The 18347-nt window shown below is 44.4% G+C and overlaps 1 protein-coding gene across 2 annotated transcripts in view; it reads right to left on the bottom strand.

The window, feature by feature from the left end:
* The window catches only part of COL26A1 (collagen type XXVI alpha 1 chain), a 166684-nt gene that overhangs the window by 89725 nt on the left and 58612 nt on the right, over nt 1–18347 (bottom strand). The window contains exon 3 of one of the 2 annotated variants that reach the window (XM_070411520.1): nt 11001–11104. In XM_070411520.1, the coding sequence (XP_070267621.1) occupies nt 11001–11104 (104 nt within the window). The remainder of the gene's footprint in view (nt 1–11000; nt 11105–18347) is intronic. The other variant, XM_070411519.1, reaches the window with a different exon arrangement.

Here is an 18347-nt window from a genome sequence, read left to right as displayed (position 1 = left end):
CCCTCCTGCTCCAGGCCCATCGCCCTCCTGCTCAAGGCCAACATCCCTCAGAATCTGGAGCCCAGATTCACCCAGCTCTGGCACGTAGTGCTTTGCAAGGGCAGCTGGTCCCGCAGTTCCAGGAGATGTCAGCCCCACCACCCCTCTTCTCACCTGCTTTCCACTGGAAGTTCTCAAGCCCAAGTCCTGAGAGCTGGGCCCTCTCTGCCTGACACTGGGATTAATTGTAAGAAGACAGCCTTTGGGAAGGCTGAACCCCCAGCCACCTCCTCCCCTTTTCTGGAAAAGACTGAGTTTAGGGTCAGTATAGCAGCTGTCTTAACAGAGAAAAACTATCTAATAAGCCCACTTCTGCTCATCAATTTTGGCCTATCCTTATACTCAAAGAGGTGGGAAGCCCAGCCAGTGTGGCTTAGTGGTTGAGCATCAACCCATGAGTATAGGGAGCTGTTGGTGATGCTGCTGTTGGGGCCCCAGGAGGAAAAGCAAAAATACCTAGAAGATGGAGTTGTCAAGTTTCACGTGCTTCCTGGTTGGGGCCCACCCATCATAATAGGCCAAGGTTTCTGCTAAGCACAGGCAAGCCCCAAGCAGTCAACCCCACAGACCCCAAGGATGCGGCTGCAGTGGAGTGCTGGCAGTGGATCTGCCTGAACTGGGACAGCATAGACAGATGAGCTTATGGCTGAAGACACTGGTCAAGGCCCTTCCCCTTTTCTGGCCACAATGTGGGTGAGATGTGCTCATTGCCTAGGACCCCAGACTCAGGGGCCAGGGTTCTGGAAATGCTTCCCTTCAGAAGTGCGATGGGTTGAGCATTCAAAGCCAGAGAGTGGGACCTTGAGTCCCAGGGTGTGGCCTTGGCCCCAGAGAGGATCAAAATGGGAAGGAGAAGGAGGAGGAAGAAAACCAACTCCCTGGTCTGCTAAATAGTATAACTACCTCTTTCTTTATGTTTTCTCCTATTTTCCTAATGTAACCCTCTACTTCTCCACTCAACATCCAGGCCATGTTCTAAAGTCCTCTACTCCCCTCCTGAGTATTCTGAAGAGAAGCCTCCTGGAATTTAACTGGCCACTTGGAGAACAAACATGTTATCCCCAAGCATCAGAAGCTAAATAGAGAGACCCCAGACACTCAGACAGGTAGAAAGCACATTTGCTGCCCTTTGCCTGGCCCTTCCTTCTTTTCCATCCATAGCCCCCACGTCCCCCCCCCCCCGCCTACACGCACACACATCTTATCCCCCCACAGCAATTGCAACATTCCAGGGCTCATATGGTCTGGCTCCCTGTCTCGGGCTAGCTTCCACTCACCTCTCAAAGACGTGGTTGACTAGAGCAAGAGAGACTGACTTCCCCAGGCTCTGCCTGCCTTTTCCTACATCTCATCTCCCTCCCTGTGTTCAGCATGCTGGAGTGAGTGACAGGAGAACCTTGCTTACACCTGGAGCCTCTGCCCTGGAGACGCAGGGTCCCTGTGGCCAACGGGGAAATGACCAGGTTTCCCCTGGGTGTTCTCATCCAGACCCAGAAGAGTCTCATAAATTCATGAGCTTAGCCATCATGTCCCGTGGCATCACTCTGGCCCCTGTCGCCCCCTGTAAAATGCCTGTGAGAGAAGAAGCCACCATGGGGAGTGCTGAGAGCCCTCTGGATGTGCAGACAGCCCAGCAGCCGAGCTGTGTGCCTGCGACAGGGACCGGCCCCCATGAAAGCTCTGACCAGAAAAAGAAAAGGCAGGTGACATCTGTGGATATTTACAGCCCCACACAGCATGACGGGAGGTGCCGAAAGATGCTTGTCTGACAACAAAACCCATTCCAACAGCTGGAACCACTCCAGGCTGGGATGAAGTATCAAAGGGCCCACAATCTCATCAGCAAGGCCATGCTGTCTGTTGAAGCTGAGAACAAGAGCAGATGCCAAATGGAAAGGCCCTCAGCTTGTCCTCCCCAGCAGTCTAGGGCCCAAAGTTTACCATGGATGCCAGGATAGAGGCAGATGTTTAAAATGACCGAGTGGTCAGGCCCTATGAAGTCCTCTTCAGCTCAGTCAGACAGACAGCAGTAGCAACAATGCATCTTCCTCGTCCTGTCGCTCGGCCTCCACCTCCCCCATTGACTCTGCAGGGCCTCACATAGTAATATTAGTATTTATTTAAGCCTCAGTGACTCAACTATAAAATGAAGATAGTCATACATCAGCCAGCTGAACCTCATAAATTCATTCATTCATTTAAGAAGCACACCACATTCCAGCTCTTTGCCAGTGGCTGGGGAAATGGACATACACATGACAAGGATATAACCTGCACAGAGGTCAGTCAATGAGAAGCTCTGCATGGTAAATGGGGCAGAGGTCCAGCCTCACAGGTTGGAGAAGACCAGGGAAGTAAGGAAGCTGAGTCGGGGAAGGTAGGCAGTTCTTTCAAGAAACTTGTCTGAGAAAAGAAACCCAAGTAAGGGCCATGGCTTAAAGGCAACGCAAAATCAGTAACAGTGTCTTCTTAAAAATGAGTGATGCTTGATGTGTATGTGCTGATGGGAAGGAACCAGTGGGTTAGAAATGTGGAAACTATAGAAGAGAGGGGATGCCCGGTGGAGGGGAGTCCTGAGAAAATGAGCTAAGCTGGATCCAGAGGCCAGGCACTGATAAAGGAAGAACCCCTGAGTCCCTACCTCTGTGGGTCCCACAGCACCTCAAACATGCCTTTAGCAACACCCTTATTTCATAGCATTAGGGTTATTTGCTCACTCCTCTGCCCCTACACACACACACACACACACACACACACACACACACACACACCAGCTGGGAGGTCCTAGGGTCTCCTTTCCATCAGTGCAACCCAAGCATCTAGCACAGTGACTGGAATCTCCCAGGCACTCAGTTACTTTGAATAAACGGCACTACTCGCTTTAATGATAGCCTTAGTAGGCAAGTCTCGGAAATGTCATGAGATTCGCTGAGAATCATTTCCCTAAAACGCTGAGCTCTGCAGATTAGCCAGGAGGCTGCAGCCTCCTCCCAGGAGAACTCCTTCTGGCTTTGAACCCTCGGCCATTCAAAACACAAACACACTCATACACAGAGCTCGAGCCAGGGGTGAAAAGTCAACATCATCTTGGACTTAAATCAATCAGCTCAAGGCTTGGATGCACTAGCTAAGCCACCTCGCCCTGGACCTGTCCTTGCCTATATGGGGGCCCAGAGGGTTCATTTCCTGTCTTGGCCAGGACTCCAACTGAAATAAAGGAAGAAAGAAAGAAAAAATCCCCTACTTAAACTTTTCATCTCCTGCTGACTTTGTGGCAGATCTTCTCCACAACACCAAGGCAACATTAGGTCTGGCCTCTAATACTCTATGGAGCAGGCCATCTTAGGTACTGTAGGAAGGGGCCAGCCCAGAGTCCAGTTGCCTTTCTCTTGTGCTAGGACAACTTGGATCGGATTTCTCAAGACCTCACAGGTCCCAGGTCACTTAGAGTAGAAAGCATTCAATCAGGAGCAAAGACTTAGGTTCTAATTCTGCACAGGCCACTTCTCACTTGGCTGACCTTGGCCAAGTTCCTAGTTCATAGGCATCTGTCGTCTTCATGTGTCCTCACCTGGCAGAAGAGGGGAGGGTGCTCTCTTTTATTGAGGCACTAATCCCCTTTATAAAGTCTCCACCCTCATGAACTACTCACCTCCTAAAGATTTCTCCTCTTAACATCATCACTTTGTGGGGAACAGGTTTCAATATATGAATGACAGGGGGGAACACACGTTCATTCTGTAGCAGCATCTATACCATGGTGATATAGAACTATGTGACTGAAAGCTCTTTCTGAAGTATAAAGTGCCATTTCAAAGGTAAGAAATAATGGCATGATGATATGATGTTGATGAAGATGATGATGTAACCTCTGCTGCCAGTCAACTGGAACTAACTGGAGGGACATCTACTGGTAGAATGTGGCCTAAGGAACTACTTTTTAAATTAAATCTAGTGGTGAAGTAATAGTACTGTATACTATGCTTAATGCTGATTCCTTTGATCAGCACTGGTGGAAATCATGTTCCACAAGCAGAGTGAGTCAACAGCCTTGAACTCTAACTAGGAACTTAGAGCCCTAACTAAGTGCCACACACTCTTTGGGGCACCACAAAGGGAAACCGATGATGACAACACTCTCTGCCCTCCAGAACCTCTCAGTCTGTCCATGCTAGCAACCTTTCTCAGGACTAAACTGGCAATATGATTCTAAAGCCTTGACTCAATAATTCTGCAGGGATTTATCCTAAGGAAATTATTAAAGGTGTGGGGAGAGATTTTAGTAAAAAGATATTCACAACGTTCCAGTTCCAATAATGATGGAGTAGCTTGTATCACACTAACTTTACTTTAGATAAAAATTATAAACTCTAGGTTAAATTTTTAAACAACCATTCACAAAGTTCCAAGTCCAGTAATGATGGAGTAGTTTCTTTAGATAAAAATTCTAAACTCTAGATAAAAATTATAAACAACTATTTGAAGACACTAGAAACCAACAAAAACTCAGCATAAACTGAAGTCAATACTTGCAAAAAGGGACTAGCACTGAGTGAATTCTACATTATTTGGCTTTTCCCCTGAGGGTACACCTCAGGTCAAACAGTGCGGAGTGGTCAGAACTCAAGTCAAAAGCTGCAGTTGTTTAGATTTAAGGCTGCCAGAGGACCTGGAAATTGAGGGAAGAAATCTAATAAGGGAGTAGGCACACAGAACAGAGAGCCCCAAACTCTCTATACAAACTCCCCTGAAACCATGGGCTGACTCCTGAAATGTACATGTGTAAGCGAGATTCCAATGAGCTCAGTAGAAAACAATAGCGGGAAGGCTACAAAAGCTGAGCAACGATATAAGCTGCTACCCAAAAGAAGGAAGATGATTTAGAGCTTAAGTCTCTCCAAGTTAGCAGGTATAGTTAACTCCTACGGCCTGACTTTGAAACCCCAGACAGTCTATGCCTTAGAATAAAAACTATATCCTAGGTCTAAGGGGTTTATATACATGCCCCAATAAAGTATAAAAAACAAGCCTTAATAAATTTACAGTACATTAACTGCTTGCTAGAACAAAAATTAATGCTCTTCAAGAAAATCAAAACCTCTACAACATATCAAATTATTCAGTATATAACCGAAAGTTATTAACGAGGGAAGGAAGGAAGGAAGGAAGGAAGGAAGGAAGGAAGGAAGGAAGGAAAGAAGGAAGGAAGGGAGAAAGGAAAGGAAGGAAGAGAGAAATAAAAGAAGTAATTATGACCCAAGTTAAGAGAAAAGTGTCAGTACATAGAAACCCTAAGATGACCCAAATGTTGGAGATAGAAGATAAGGACTTAAAAGCTGCTGTTATATATAAGTTCTAGGATATTAAATAAATCATGGTCATAATGATTTAACAGGTGGGAAAACCTTATCATGGAAACATAAACAAAAAATCAAATGGAAATTTCAGAACTGAAAAGTACAATATCTGAAACAAAAACTGCACTGAATGGCCTTGACAGAAGATCACAGGTATCAGAGGAAAGTCAATGAACTTTGAAGACAGATCAATAGAAATTATCCAATCTGAACAACAGAGGTGTAATAAAATAGACCCTCAATGACAGTATCAAGCAGTCTAACATGTGGGCAAATGGAATCTTGAGAGAAGAGAATAGGACAGAAAATCATTTGAAAAAACAATGAACAAAAATTTTTTAATTTGATAAAAGCAAATACCAAAAAATATATATATATATATTGACTTATGGGTCCAACTGCTCAAAGGACCCCAAGCAGGATTATGAAAATCCCACCTGGTAACATCACAGTCAAACTGCTGAAAGACAATGATTTAAAAAACAAAACAAAACAACTTGAAAATAACCAGAGTGGGCGAAGAAACACATTCATAGAGGGGAAACAACAATATGAGTACAGCAGACTTTTCACCAGAAACAATAAATGCCAAGTGACAATGGATCAACCAATTTGTTTCAAGTACTGAAAGAAAAAAATTATCAATCCAGAATTATGAACTCAATGAAAATATTATTCAAAACTTAATGGAAAATAAAGTTTTGGAGATGATGATTGGAGAAAATGGAACTCTTATACACTGTAAAATGGGATAGCCACTATGAAAACAGTTTTACAGTTCCTCAGCAAGTTAAACATAGAATTACCATATGATGCAGAAACCCCAAACCTAAGTATATATCAAAAAGAATCGAAAACAGGTGTTCAAACAAAAACTTGTATATGAATGTTTATAGCAGCACTATTCACAATAGCTGAAATATGGAAAAAACCCAAGTGTCCATCAATGGGTAAATGAAAAAACAAAGTGTGGTATATCCATATAATGGAATTTTATTCATTATTCAGATACATGCCACAACTTGGATGAAGCTTTAAAACATTATGCTAAGTAAAAGAAGCCAGACACAAAAGGCCACATAGTGTATGGTTCTATTTATATGAAATATCCAGAATAGGCAAATCAATAGAGACAGAAGGCAGATTTGTGGTTGCCAAGGGCTAAGGGAAGGGAGAATGAGGAATGACTGCTTAATGGGTATAGAGTTTCCCTTTGAAGTGATAAAAATAAGTTCTGGAACTAGATAGTGGTGATGGTTGCAAAACATTGTGAATACCACTGATTTATGCACTTTAAAATGGTTAAAATGGTCCATTTTATGTCTGTGTGTTTTACCACAATTTAATTCATTAACTAATTAAAATTAAGGCAAAGTGGTTACTAAAAAAAAAAAAAGTTTTGGTTGAGAGAATTTACTGCATGTGGATCTGCACTACAAGAAATGCTGAAATAGCCCTAGCCCAAGCCCAAGTCCTGGCTCAGTGGATGTAGTGTCGGCCTGCGGCCTGAAAGGTCCCGGGTTCAATTCCAGTCAAGGGCAGAATAGGCTCGATCCTCAGTAGGGGGCATGCAGGAGGCAGCTAATCAATGATTCTCTTTCATCATTGATGTTTCTATCTCTCTCTCCCTCTCCCTTCCTCTCTGAAATCAATAAAAATATATTAATAAAAAAAAAGAAATGCTGAAATAACTTCTCGGGGTTGAGGAGAAAGGATACCAGATGGAAGCTCAGAGCTTTAAAAGGAAATTAAAGATCACTGAAAATGATAACTATGAGATAAAACACTATTTTTTTCTCCTTTCACTTTTTAAAAAAATTATCTGTCTGGTTAATGCACAAATTATAATATTGAATTCTGAATTTTATAACACATTTAGATTTCAAACATATGACAACAATAGCACAAGAATGGTGGTGGTGGATAAATGGAATTGTATTATTAACTAGAGGCCCGGTGCACAAAATTCGTGTGGGGGGGGGGGGGGAGAGGGTGGTGAGGAAATCCCTCAGCAAGGCCTGCACCCTCTCACAATCCAGGACATCCCCCTCACAATCCGGGACCGCTGGCTCCTAACCACTCACCTGCCTGCCTGCCTGATCTCCCCTAATCACTCTGCCTGCCTGCCTGATAGCCCCTAACCTCTCTGCCTGCCTGATTGTCCCTAACCACCTCTGCCTCGGCCCCTGCTGCGGTGGCTTCATCCCAAAGGACGTCCAGAAGGTCGTTCGGCTGTCCGGTCTAATTAGCATATTACCTTTTTATTATTATAGATGGTTTCTTCTAATTTATATGGAATATCCCCATATTTACTCTATTTACTATGATAAGTTAAGGAAACAGACTATAATCCTTAGAAGAATAACTAAGAAGTAATACAGACAAGTATAACTAAAAATCCAATTAAGGAAAATATTCAATTTCTGTTTCCAATCATACCAACTCATGCTTTACTTGCCCTCTCACCATAAACAATTCAAAAATTGGACAAAATTTACAGAACAAATGTTCACAGACGCTGAACATTGTGAAACAATGATTCCTGAGAGAAGAAGAACCAACAAGGCGATTCCTGGAGGCACCTCCAGACTAGAGTGCATGGAGCAAGGACTAAGGAGAACACAGCACTCTCCCTGAGCTGAAGAGAAAGCAGAGTTCGGGGAGGCTGAGGCACATGTGGTGGACAGAATACAAGAGAGAATAGAATTACGTAGAAAAATATCCATGGGGACAAAACTTAGACCTATATTTATAAAATCTGTTATCAAATTCACTTGATAACAAATTTGTTATCGAAAACTTCCCCACAAAGAAAACTATAGGTCCAGGTGAAAAGGACACCTCTTTGCAGTCACAGAAGCTTTAATCATAAAGCCAAAAACTAGGGTTAGGGTTAGGGTTATCCCCAGGAGAATGAATAAAATTATGGTTATTTATACAATGGAATAATACCCAGTAACAAAAACGAACAACCTGATACGCATATAACAACATGAACACATCTCAAAAATTATGTTAAGTGAGAGAAACCATACATAAAAGGGAATCATAGCACATGATTTCACTTAAATGAAGTTTAAGAATAGGTAAACCTGATCTATGATGATAGAAATTAGGACAGTGGTTGCTTAGAGGCGGAAACTTCCTGGGCAGTGATAGAATGTTTATGTATTTATCAAAACTCATCAAATTGTACACTTAGGACTGGTGCATTTCAGTATATGTAAATTTTACTTGATTAAAAATATGTTTACAGCAATGTTATTAATAATTTAAAATTAGAAACTACTTAAATACCTTATACTAGGGTTTAATAGTGTACCCAAATACCACTTTTAGTTCAGCCACTGAAAATGATACTATAGAAAACTATCTATTGACAAGGAGAGATGTTCATGACAATTTTTATGAAAAAGAAAGTTATCAAACAACATATACATTACAACTGACCTGTCAGCACAAAAATGGGCTGGAGACATTCCTCTAAGTGAGACTTGAGGTTAACTTAAAAGGGTGTTTTCATTCTTTCTACACTGAACATGTACTTGCTTTTGTAATAAGAATAAGTCTTTCTAGATAGATAAATATAGTTACAGATTCATACATACAGTTGGTCTTGTAATTCATGGTAATTATGTCCTATAAAGGCACCAGGAACTCTGATTAGCAAATGCTGAACCATTGTTCCTAGAGGAAATACAGGATTAGGTTCCTACGAGCACCACGTTTTCATCAGCTGATCATATGTAACCTTGTTTTATGTGTACTTCTACCTAAAGACACCTTATTGAATAGAAACTGTTGACGAATTAACATTGAACTCACAGCCAACAGTAATATAATAAAAAAGGCGCACCTCATCCCACATCCTCTGAGTTTTGTTCAATGCCTGAACAAAGCTTATTTATCACATGCATTTTCTCCCTAAGGTACATCATAGCCTTTTGCACTTAAGAACACTAGGCAGCACTATGCTTGGAAAAATTTTAAACAACAGGATCTCCCCAAAAAAGCATAAGAATGTGAAAAACGTGGCATTAAACAGACCGCGAAAAGGACACCTGTGTGCAGTATGGGAGATGAAACAAGAAGGCAGACTTTCACCTTCTTCAACCTCAGCTGGGAGCATGCAAGTTGAGCAACTCAAAATTTTTGCCTCTCTGTGCATATCTGCAAATAACCACAAAAATGCTGCTAGTGTTGATTTGGGGGTTGCAAATAAACTTTAGCCTGTAGGCCAGTTCACAAATACAGAATTTGCAAATAACAGGGATTGACCGTATATGAGCATATCTATGAAGGAAAGTATCTCCAAGCCTTTGGCCTGCACTCCTGGAGCATCCAGGGAGGAAGAGAAGGAGGCTGATAGAAAGGAGGGCCTGGAGAGACAAAGAAGGGAGGAAGCAGGCCCAGAGAGAGGCCACCTACCCCTATGCAGTCACAAATCCAGAGTCATAAGACCAGACAGACCAGAGTGCGTGGAAGGAAGGCCAGACACAGCGAGAGAAAAGCACACCTCTCCTGGGGAACCGCATCTGAACCAAAGCAAAGCCCTGAGGAGAGCACCTCTGACCTGCAGGCTCCCGGGAGAGGCAGCAGTGGAACGAATGGAAACAACGGCCCCAGGACCCTCCACAGCCATCTCAGGAATGTGCTCAAAATCACAGCCACCAGCTCCATTTCGCCTTCTGTCGTCACTGTTTCATTTTCGGGGATGTGAAATCTTTCCGAAGGCTTTCAGGAGCCGGTCCCCAATTCAGCCCAGGCCCTCGCGCTCCCAGGAATCCTCAGCCGCACAGGCCAGCTGGGAAGGTGGCCCCTGGGTCCCGAGGCTCCCTGAAAAAGGCACGCCTCCTCCCACATCCTCTGTGCTTTGCCCACTCAGCCTGCAAGGATTACCCTTTACCAAGACATAACCTTACCTAAAGAGGTCTGGTTTTTGCACTTGGCTCTTGGGAGGTTATCTCTGAGCCCTGGGAATTACCTGTTTAATCAGAGTGTCCTTGTTTACCTGAGTGCGTGTCTGGCCCCACTGGGCTCCAGAGCCAGGCTGAGCCCACCCGGGGAAGGAAGGCCAGGTTCCAGACCCCATCCTCCTCCTCCCTCTGGGCACCAGCCAGGCAGAAGGGCAGGGGGCGGCGGGCGAGACCCTCCTCTTGCTGCCACCCACCAGGTCCACCTGTCACCATCTAGAGCAGACCTGGCTTCAAGGCTGTGGGCCCTCACCCACATTTGCTCAGAGCCCAAACTTCCAGCTCTGCCTGCCCTGGTTTCTGGGTGAGTTGGAGCCAGAATGAAAGAAATAGGCTGTGAGTCAAATCCCTTCCCCTGGGTCTCCTCAATCCCCCACGCCCCCCCCTCCCCACCGCCCACCACCAACACACACAGAGTCCCCACCTCAGTGCCATGGGCAGGGGGCAGCCTCACCCCAGTTTGACCAGTGCAGAGCATTTGGTTCTAAGGTGCTGGGAAAAGGAAGGAAAAAGTGTGAAGGAACAGAGATCTGCTCAGAGGAGGAGGAGGGCAGTGGGAGAAGCATACAGGACTTGGAAGCCCAGCCCGGCCAGTGCCCAGTCCCCTGCCCCCGTGTCCCAGCACACTCACCCTCGTCACAGTTGCTCCCAGTAAAGCCAGGGCAGCACTTCCACTCCAGCGCTGTCACTGTTCGGTAGGACACTCTGTATGTGGGTCTGATCAGAGTCCTGTAACTAACACAAGGGCAGCGTCAGGACAGTGTGAGCACCCACTGCCCACCCCCGGACCCAACTCCTACAGCGCCAGCCCAGCCCAGGACTCTGGGAGCTGCCCAGCCAGTGGATCCTGTGGCCCCAGCTCTGTGCTACTAGCTGTGTGACTGTGGGGAAGCGACTATCCCTCTCTGTGCCAAGTGTGTTTCAGTTCTGCCCTTCCTGAAAGCCGCCAGGTGTGGCCACCGATAGTGGGAAAGTGTCCTGCACACTGACTGCTGTGCACTGAATTGTGTCCCCAGAATTCACATGTTGAAGCCCTCACCCCCACGCACACTGAGAAAAGGCCATGTGGGGGACACAGCAGACAGCTGCCTGAGAAAATAAAGGTCTGTAGTTGAAGCCACCCAGCCCATGATACTTTGTTATGGCAGTTCGAGGTAAGGAAGTGACCAAAATAATGAATAAGGAAAAGAAAAATACCATTAGAACCTGTGGGACTTCCAACCGCCCGCAAGTCACTGGACTCCAACCTTTTCCCCAATCGTTACTTCCTTTTGTTGGTTCACCTAATGAATGCTTTTTTTAGTGCCAACTACATGCTATACTGTGGTCCCAGATGGATAAAACTGAGTCCCCACCTTCAAGAAAACCACAATCTCGGGTGTGAGAGGCCTTCAATGAAAACCTAAGATCCAGTAGTGGGCCTCCCGCAGCAATACAATGCTCCACCAATGGCTGTGGCCTCCAGAATAAAATTTCAAAGTCCTACAGTTTCAATTTTTTTCTTACAAGTAAGTTTGATGCTTATTTTGTATCAAATTTATTTTGGGATTTTGTGAAACTCCAAGAATAGTGAATATAACTTATTTGACCAAATTTCACAAGGCGGCGGGGGGGGGGGGGGGGGGGGGGCGGGGGGGGGTCAATTCAGCCTTGTTATTCACTCTACAAGCATCCTTATAACTGTGCAGCCTGATCAAGTTGGCACAACTCCCTCTTGAAGGCATAACTCCATGACTTCACAAAATCTGAATTTGCTGACACCGAGCAACTTAATCGGTGAATGGGAAAATTATGAATTAATTGGTAGCAGCAGGCGTGACATTCCAAGATGCAATGACAGGAAAACACACGAGTCACGTCTTGAATTTCAGAAATACTGCACCAAATCTGAAAAATCCTGTTACACTAATTTATCTTCTTTTAAAAAAATCTTCACTCATGTTTCGTAAACATTCCAGCAAACCAGCTTCCCCCTGGAGGGCTCAGGAGGGTGTGGCTGCGTGCAGCCAGGGGCAGGAGCCTTGGACGAGGAGCCGGAAGTCTGCACAGAGAGGTGTCCACCGCTGGGACCTGGAGAGTAAACCCAGGCCTTTAGGCTCTAGGTCCTCCCTGCCTCCCTCTCCCCTCCCCCGCCCTCGTGCCCAGGAAACAACTGGAAGAGGCCAGTGGGGATAGGGAGTGGCAGAGAAACAGTGTCACCACATCTTAAAGCAGGTGGCCTGGTGGGACATAGGTGGGTTAATGAGCCTGGGTCCAAGGAGTATAAATACAATGTCGGCATTATAAACACATTTTCACCCTTATACACCCATTCACTTACACGCTCACTCACACCTCACATACTCACACATTCAGTCATATGCATACACTCTCACATGTGCGCGCGCGCACACACACACACACACACACACACGCTTTCACACTCTCACACCCTTTCCTGCTGCAGACCTCCCTACCTGAAGCAGGCCCAGCTGGGAGGGGGAGAAGCTTTCATTTAGGTAAAAGATGCCAGTTTTATTGTGGTAATCATTTCATAATATATGTTCATCAAACTATCAGGCTGTGCACCTTAAATTTATACAGTGTTGATATCAATTATTTCTCAGTAAAATGGGCGGGGGAAGAAGGTACAAAATGAATTATGTAGCAAAAAAAAATTAAGATGCCAGTTTTTCAATTAATTCCTAGAATAAATTATTGCTTTGGCTGAGAGAGATCAGAAAAGCTTCAGAATCCACTTGGGGCAGACATACAGGGCAGGGAAGGGTCAGGTCGCTTATTGCTTGTGTCCTGCCCAATGCATCTGGGGCCATGAAAGGATCCCTCCCAGACCCTCAGCACCATGGGACAGATGGAGTCCTGGGCTTCGGGCTCTGCCCCTTGTGTACAACGTGTACTTGCACACGTTCCTCAGCCTCCCCGAGCCCGTTTCCTGGTCTGCATGATGAGGACCCCATGGAGACCAGAATGTGGTGTGTAGGGGTCCCTGGGAGGGCATATGTGTGAGGCATTGACAGCAGAAAGGGGTACACAGATGCTGGGTTTGTAAAACACAGACCTGACCTCATCGGTCCCAGCCCATACCCTTCGGCAGTCCCCACTATGGTCAGGAGAGTCTGACCTTAGGCACGTGCGCAGGCCCTTCTCCAGCTCACACAGCTTCCCTACGGCCTGTGTCATAGGCTGCCCCTTGGCCTCCAGCCTGTGAGCCCTCCAAAATGCACCAGGCATTCTGCAGTCCATACCTTGAAAGATGATGATGATAAAAATACTAATATTTGTAGCTATAACAAGAGCTTTGATTGAGTGCCCACCATGTACCAGGTATTGTTCACAACAACCCTAAAAGATGGATTCTATTACTTTTCCTACTTTACAGATGAGAAAACTGAGGCAGAGAAGTTAAATAACTTTTCCCAGGTGGTGGAACTAGGACCCAAATGCAGGCAGAATTGGCAGAGCCTGGTAACACTAGTGTGTGTCCGTTCCTTCCTACATTTGCACAAGGTACTGATCTTGGGCCCCTGAACCAAAGGGAGAGCTCATCTTTCTGTCCCTCATTTTGAGGCCATGCTCTGGCCCAGCCCTGGGCAAACTATGGCCCGTGGGCCGGATCCGGCCCGTTTGAAATGAATAAAACTAAAAAAAAAAAAAAGACCGTACCCTTTTATGTAATGATGTTTACTTTGAATTTATATTAGTTCACACAAACACTCCATCCATGCTTTTGTTCCGGCCCTCCGGTCCAGTTTAAGAACCCATTGTGGCCCTCGAGTCAAAAAGTTTGCCCACCCCTGATCTGGCCTGTCCCACCAGGTGGCCTGCGAAGTCCAGGAGCAGGGCTCACCAGTAGGTGGCGCTGCTTCACCAGCCCAGAGGGCCAGGGCTCAGTATGGCTGACCCCTCCAGTCTTACCTGAAGGCTCAAGGCGGGCTCAGTGTTGATGACCTCTCCCCAGATCTGCGCAAGAAGCTGAGGAGCTTCATCCCTTTACATCCATGAGGAACTCCCAGCCCTTCTGCTGGGGTCCAGTTTGCAAACCCAGATCTTTCTAAAAATGCAGATCAAGCTTTGTGACTGCCCTCCCTTAAAATGGCTCCCATAGACTGAAGAACAAATCTTTAGGTCAGTAAATAAGGCCCTGCCTACCTTTCTACCATCCCTCCTCCTATCACCACAGTCAAGGCTCCTACCACCCGCACACAACAAGCTGCACTTTCTGTCCACGGGCCTTTACTCTGCGTGAGAAAAATCCCCAGGAGCTTTCAGGTGTGACTCAAATGTCGCCTCCTCCTCTGTGAAGCACCCCCGCCCTGGCCAGAGTTGACAGGCTCCCTCCTCAGCCCTCCTGCAGCAGCGTGTACAGAGCCTGGCTTTAACCCAACCCTCATCCGTGCACTCACAGATACAAAACAAGAGCCTGCTGTGTGCCAGGCACTGGGATGCAAGGATGAAGAAGGCAGGCCCGGGCTTCGCTCTGTCAGGGCTGTGGCACTAATCATATATCATACGCAAGTATATGAGCATGCACTGTGGTAAGTGCTATGAAGGAAAGCACTGAGTTCACGCCTCATATTATAATGGAATTTTTCCTTGTGTTATTAAAATATAATTTACATACAGTAAAATAGATAAATCTAGTATTTAGCTGAATGAACTTTAACATATGGATACACCAACATTCTTATAACTCAAAAGTCCCCTTATACCTTTTCATGTTGATTACCCAGCCCCCAGACATAACCACTCTTCTGACTTCTCTCACCAGAGATTAGTTTTTGCCTGTTCTAAGATCTCATATAAATGGAACCTTACAGCCATGCACTCATTTGTGTCTGCCTTCTTTCATTCATCCATTATGTCTGAGTTTCATCCATGTTAAGTATACCAGTATTTTATTTCTTCTTATTGCTAGACTAGAGGCCCAGTGCATGAAAATTCATGCACTCGGGCGGGGGGGGGGGGGGGGGGGGGGGATTCCTCAGCCCGGCCTGTGCCCTCTTGCAGTCCAGGACCCCTTGTGGGACGTCCACCTGTCGTCAGTCAGACATCCTTAGCGCTGCTGAGGCGGGAGAGGCTCCCGCCACCACCCCTGAGCTCTCAGCCGTCAGCCTGGCTTGTGGCTGAGCCGAGCTCCCCGTGTGGAAGTGCACTGACCACCAGGGGGCAGCTCCTGCGTTGAGTGTCTGCCCCCTGGTGGTCAGTGTGCATCATAGTGACCGGTCAATTTGCATATTACCCTTTTATTATATAGGACAATATTACATTATATAAATATACCATAATTTGTCCATACTCCTGTTGATGGGTATTTGGGTTGTTTCTAGTCTTGAGCTATTAATGGACAAAGTTGCTATGAGCGTTCTCATACAGTCTTTGTAAACAGATGTTTTTATTTCTCCAGATTACATACCTAGGAATAGAATTAATGAACTATAGGATGGATATATGTTAACTTTAGTAGATGGTACAAACAGGTTTCTTTTTTTTTAATTGTTTTATGGCTTAAAGTATTACAAAGAGTATTATATATGTCTCCTTTTTTTTTTCTCCTCTTGACCTTCCCCTAGCCTCCCATACCCCCCAGTGTCTTGTGTCCATTGGTTATGCTCATATGCATGCATACAAGTCCTTCGGTTGATCTCTTACCCACCCCCACAATCCTCCCTGGCCTTCCCACTGTAGTTTGACAGTCTGTTCAATGTTGCTCTGCCTCTGTACAAACAGGTTCCATGACCTGTTTGGATTAACCAGTCCACGCACCTAGCAGCAGTGTATGAGTCCCAGTTGCTCCGTAGTTTTGTTAACATTTGATGTTGTCAGTCATTTTCATCTTCATTAACATTTGATGTTGTCAGTCATTTTATTTTCATTTTAGTGTGTACTCCTTCATTATGGTTTTAATTTGCAATTCCTGATGACTAAATAAAGTAACACCTTTTCATGTTCATCATTTGCTTATCTTATGTGAAGTGCCTGTTTGAGACTTTTGCCCACTTTTACTTTGGGTTTTGTTTCTTTTTCTTATTGACTTGTAAGATATATACAGAGTGGGGCAAAAGTAGGATTACAGTTGTGAATACACAAAACACAGTTTATTCTTGTATTATTATTTATTAATTATTGTATTATTTTCCATATGAATAACTGTAAACCCACTTTTGCCCCACCTTTGACAGATGTATGTATTACAAATGTTTTCTCCCAATCTGTGGCTTGCCTTTTCATTTTCTTAAAAATGCATTTATGTCAAAAAATATTTTATTTTATCAATTTTTAAAATTTTATTATTTGTTGGGTAGGAGTCAAGGTTCCTTGTCTTCCATTTGGCTGTCCAATTGCCCTAGCACCATTCTTTTCCCCTGTTGAATTATTTTAGCTTTGTTGACAACCAAATAATTATTTAAATGTGTTTCCGGACTCTCTATTCTGTTCTATTGATCTGGTTTTCTATCTTTGCACCAAAGCCATGCTGTCTTAATAAATGTAGCTTTATAGTAAGTCTCAAAATCTAGTAATGTAATCTTCCAATTTTGTTATCTTTCAAAATTGTCATAGGTATCTAGGTCCTTTGCATTCCCATAATTTTTTAAAATTTGCTTATCAATTTCTGCCAAAAAAAAATCCCACCATGATTTTGATGAAGATTACATGGACTCTATAGATCAATTTCTAGAGAACTGACATGTTAATAATATCAAGTCTTCCTATCTATGGCAGAACTTTCCATTTATTTATATCTTCTTTAATTTTTCTCAGCAGGGTGCATATCTTTCATTAAATTTACTCCTAGGTATTTGTCTTAGTCTGCTCAGGCTGCCATTATAAAATATCCTAAACTGAATGGCTTAAACAACAAAAATTTATTTTCTCAATATTCTGGAAGCTGGGAAGTTCAAGATCAAGATTCCAGCCAATTCAGCTTTTGGTGAGGACTCTTTCCTGGCTAGCAGACAGACACTTTCTCACTGTGTGCTTATATGGCCTTTCCTCAGTGTGTGTGTGTTGGGAAGGGGCGGTGGGGGGGAGGGGGGAGAGGGGGCAGGGGGTGGAATCTGGTATTTCTTCTTATAAGGGCACTAATCGTATTGGATCAGGGCCCCACCCTAAATTATCTCATTTAAACCTTAATTACTTCCTTAGAGACCCCATTTACAAATACATTCACATTGGGGGCTTCAACATATGAATTTGGGAGGATACAAACATTCACCCCATAACATTATTTAATGCTTTTTTATTTTACTGTGAAATGAGGTTTTTTTACATTTCACTTTCCACTTGCTTCTGCTAGTATGTAGTTATTCATTTATTTGTATTAGCCTTGTATCTTAGTCCATTCCAGGTGCTATAATATGCTTTAGCGTGGGTGGCTCATAGATAACACAAATTTATTTCTCTTAGTTCTGGAAGCTGAAGCCCAAGATCAAAGTGCTGGCAGATTCCATGTCTAGTGAGGGCTCACCCCCTGATTCATAACAACTATACTCTCACTGTATCCTCACAGGTAAGGAGGGGCAGGGGAACTCTGTGGAGTCTCCTTTATAAGAACACTAATTCCTTTCATGAGGGCTCCACCCTCATGACCTAATCACCTCTCAAAGGCCCTCCCTCCAAATATCATTATGTTGGGGTTAAGATTTCAGCATATGAATTTGGAGGGGGGGGGGGGGGGACACTTGTATTCAGTGACCTTAATAAGTTCATTTATTAATTCTAGTACTATATTTGCCTATTCTTTTGGATTTTCTATGTACACAGTAATGTCATCTGTGAATAAAGAGTTCTTCATGCCGGAGTTCCAGTGGCACAATCGGTTAGCGCGCAGTACTTATAAGAGTTCTTTATATTCTCTTTGTTTCTGATCTGTTTGCCTTTTATATCTTCTCCTTGTGTTATTACCTACAGTATAATATTGGATAGAAGTAATAAGTGATCCTTTGCTTGTTCCCATGCTCAAGGGGAATGTGTACAATAT

The sequence above is a fragment of the Myotis yumanensis genome, unplaced genomic scaffold, assembly GCF_028538775.1.
Source record: "Myotis yumanensis isolate MYYU_CA2020_CCGP unplaced genomic scaffold, mMyoYum1.0.hap1 SCAF_4, whole genome shotgun sequence".
Classification (NCBI taxonomy): Eukaryota; Metazoa; Chordata; class Mammalia; order Chiroptera; family Vespertilionidae; genus Myotis; species Myotis yumanensis.
This window is presented reverse-complemented; position numbering and strand designations above follow the sequence as displayed.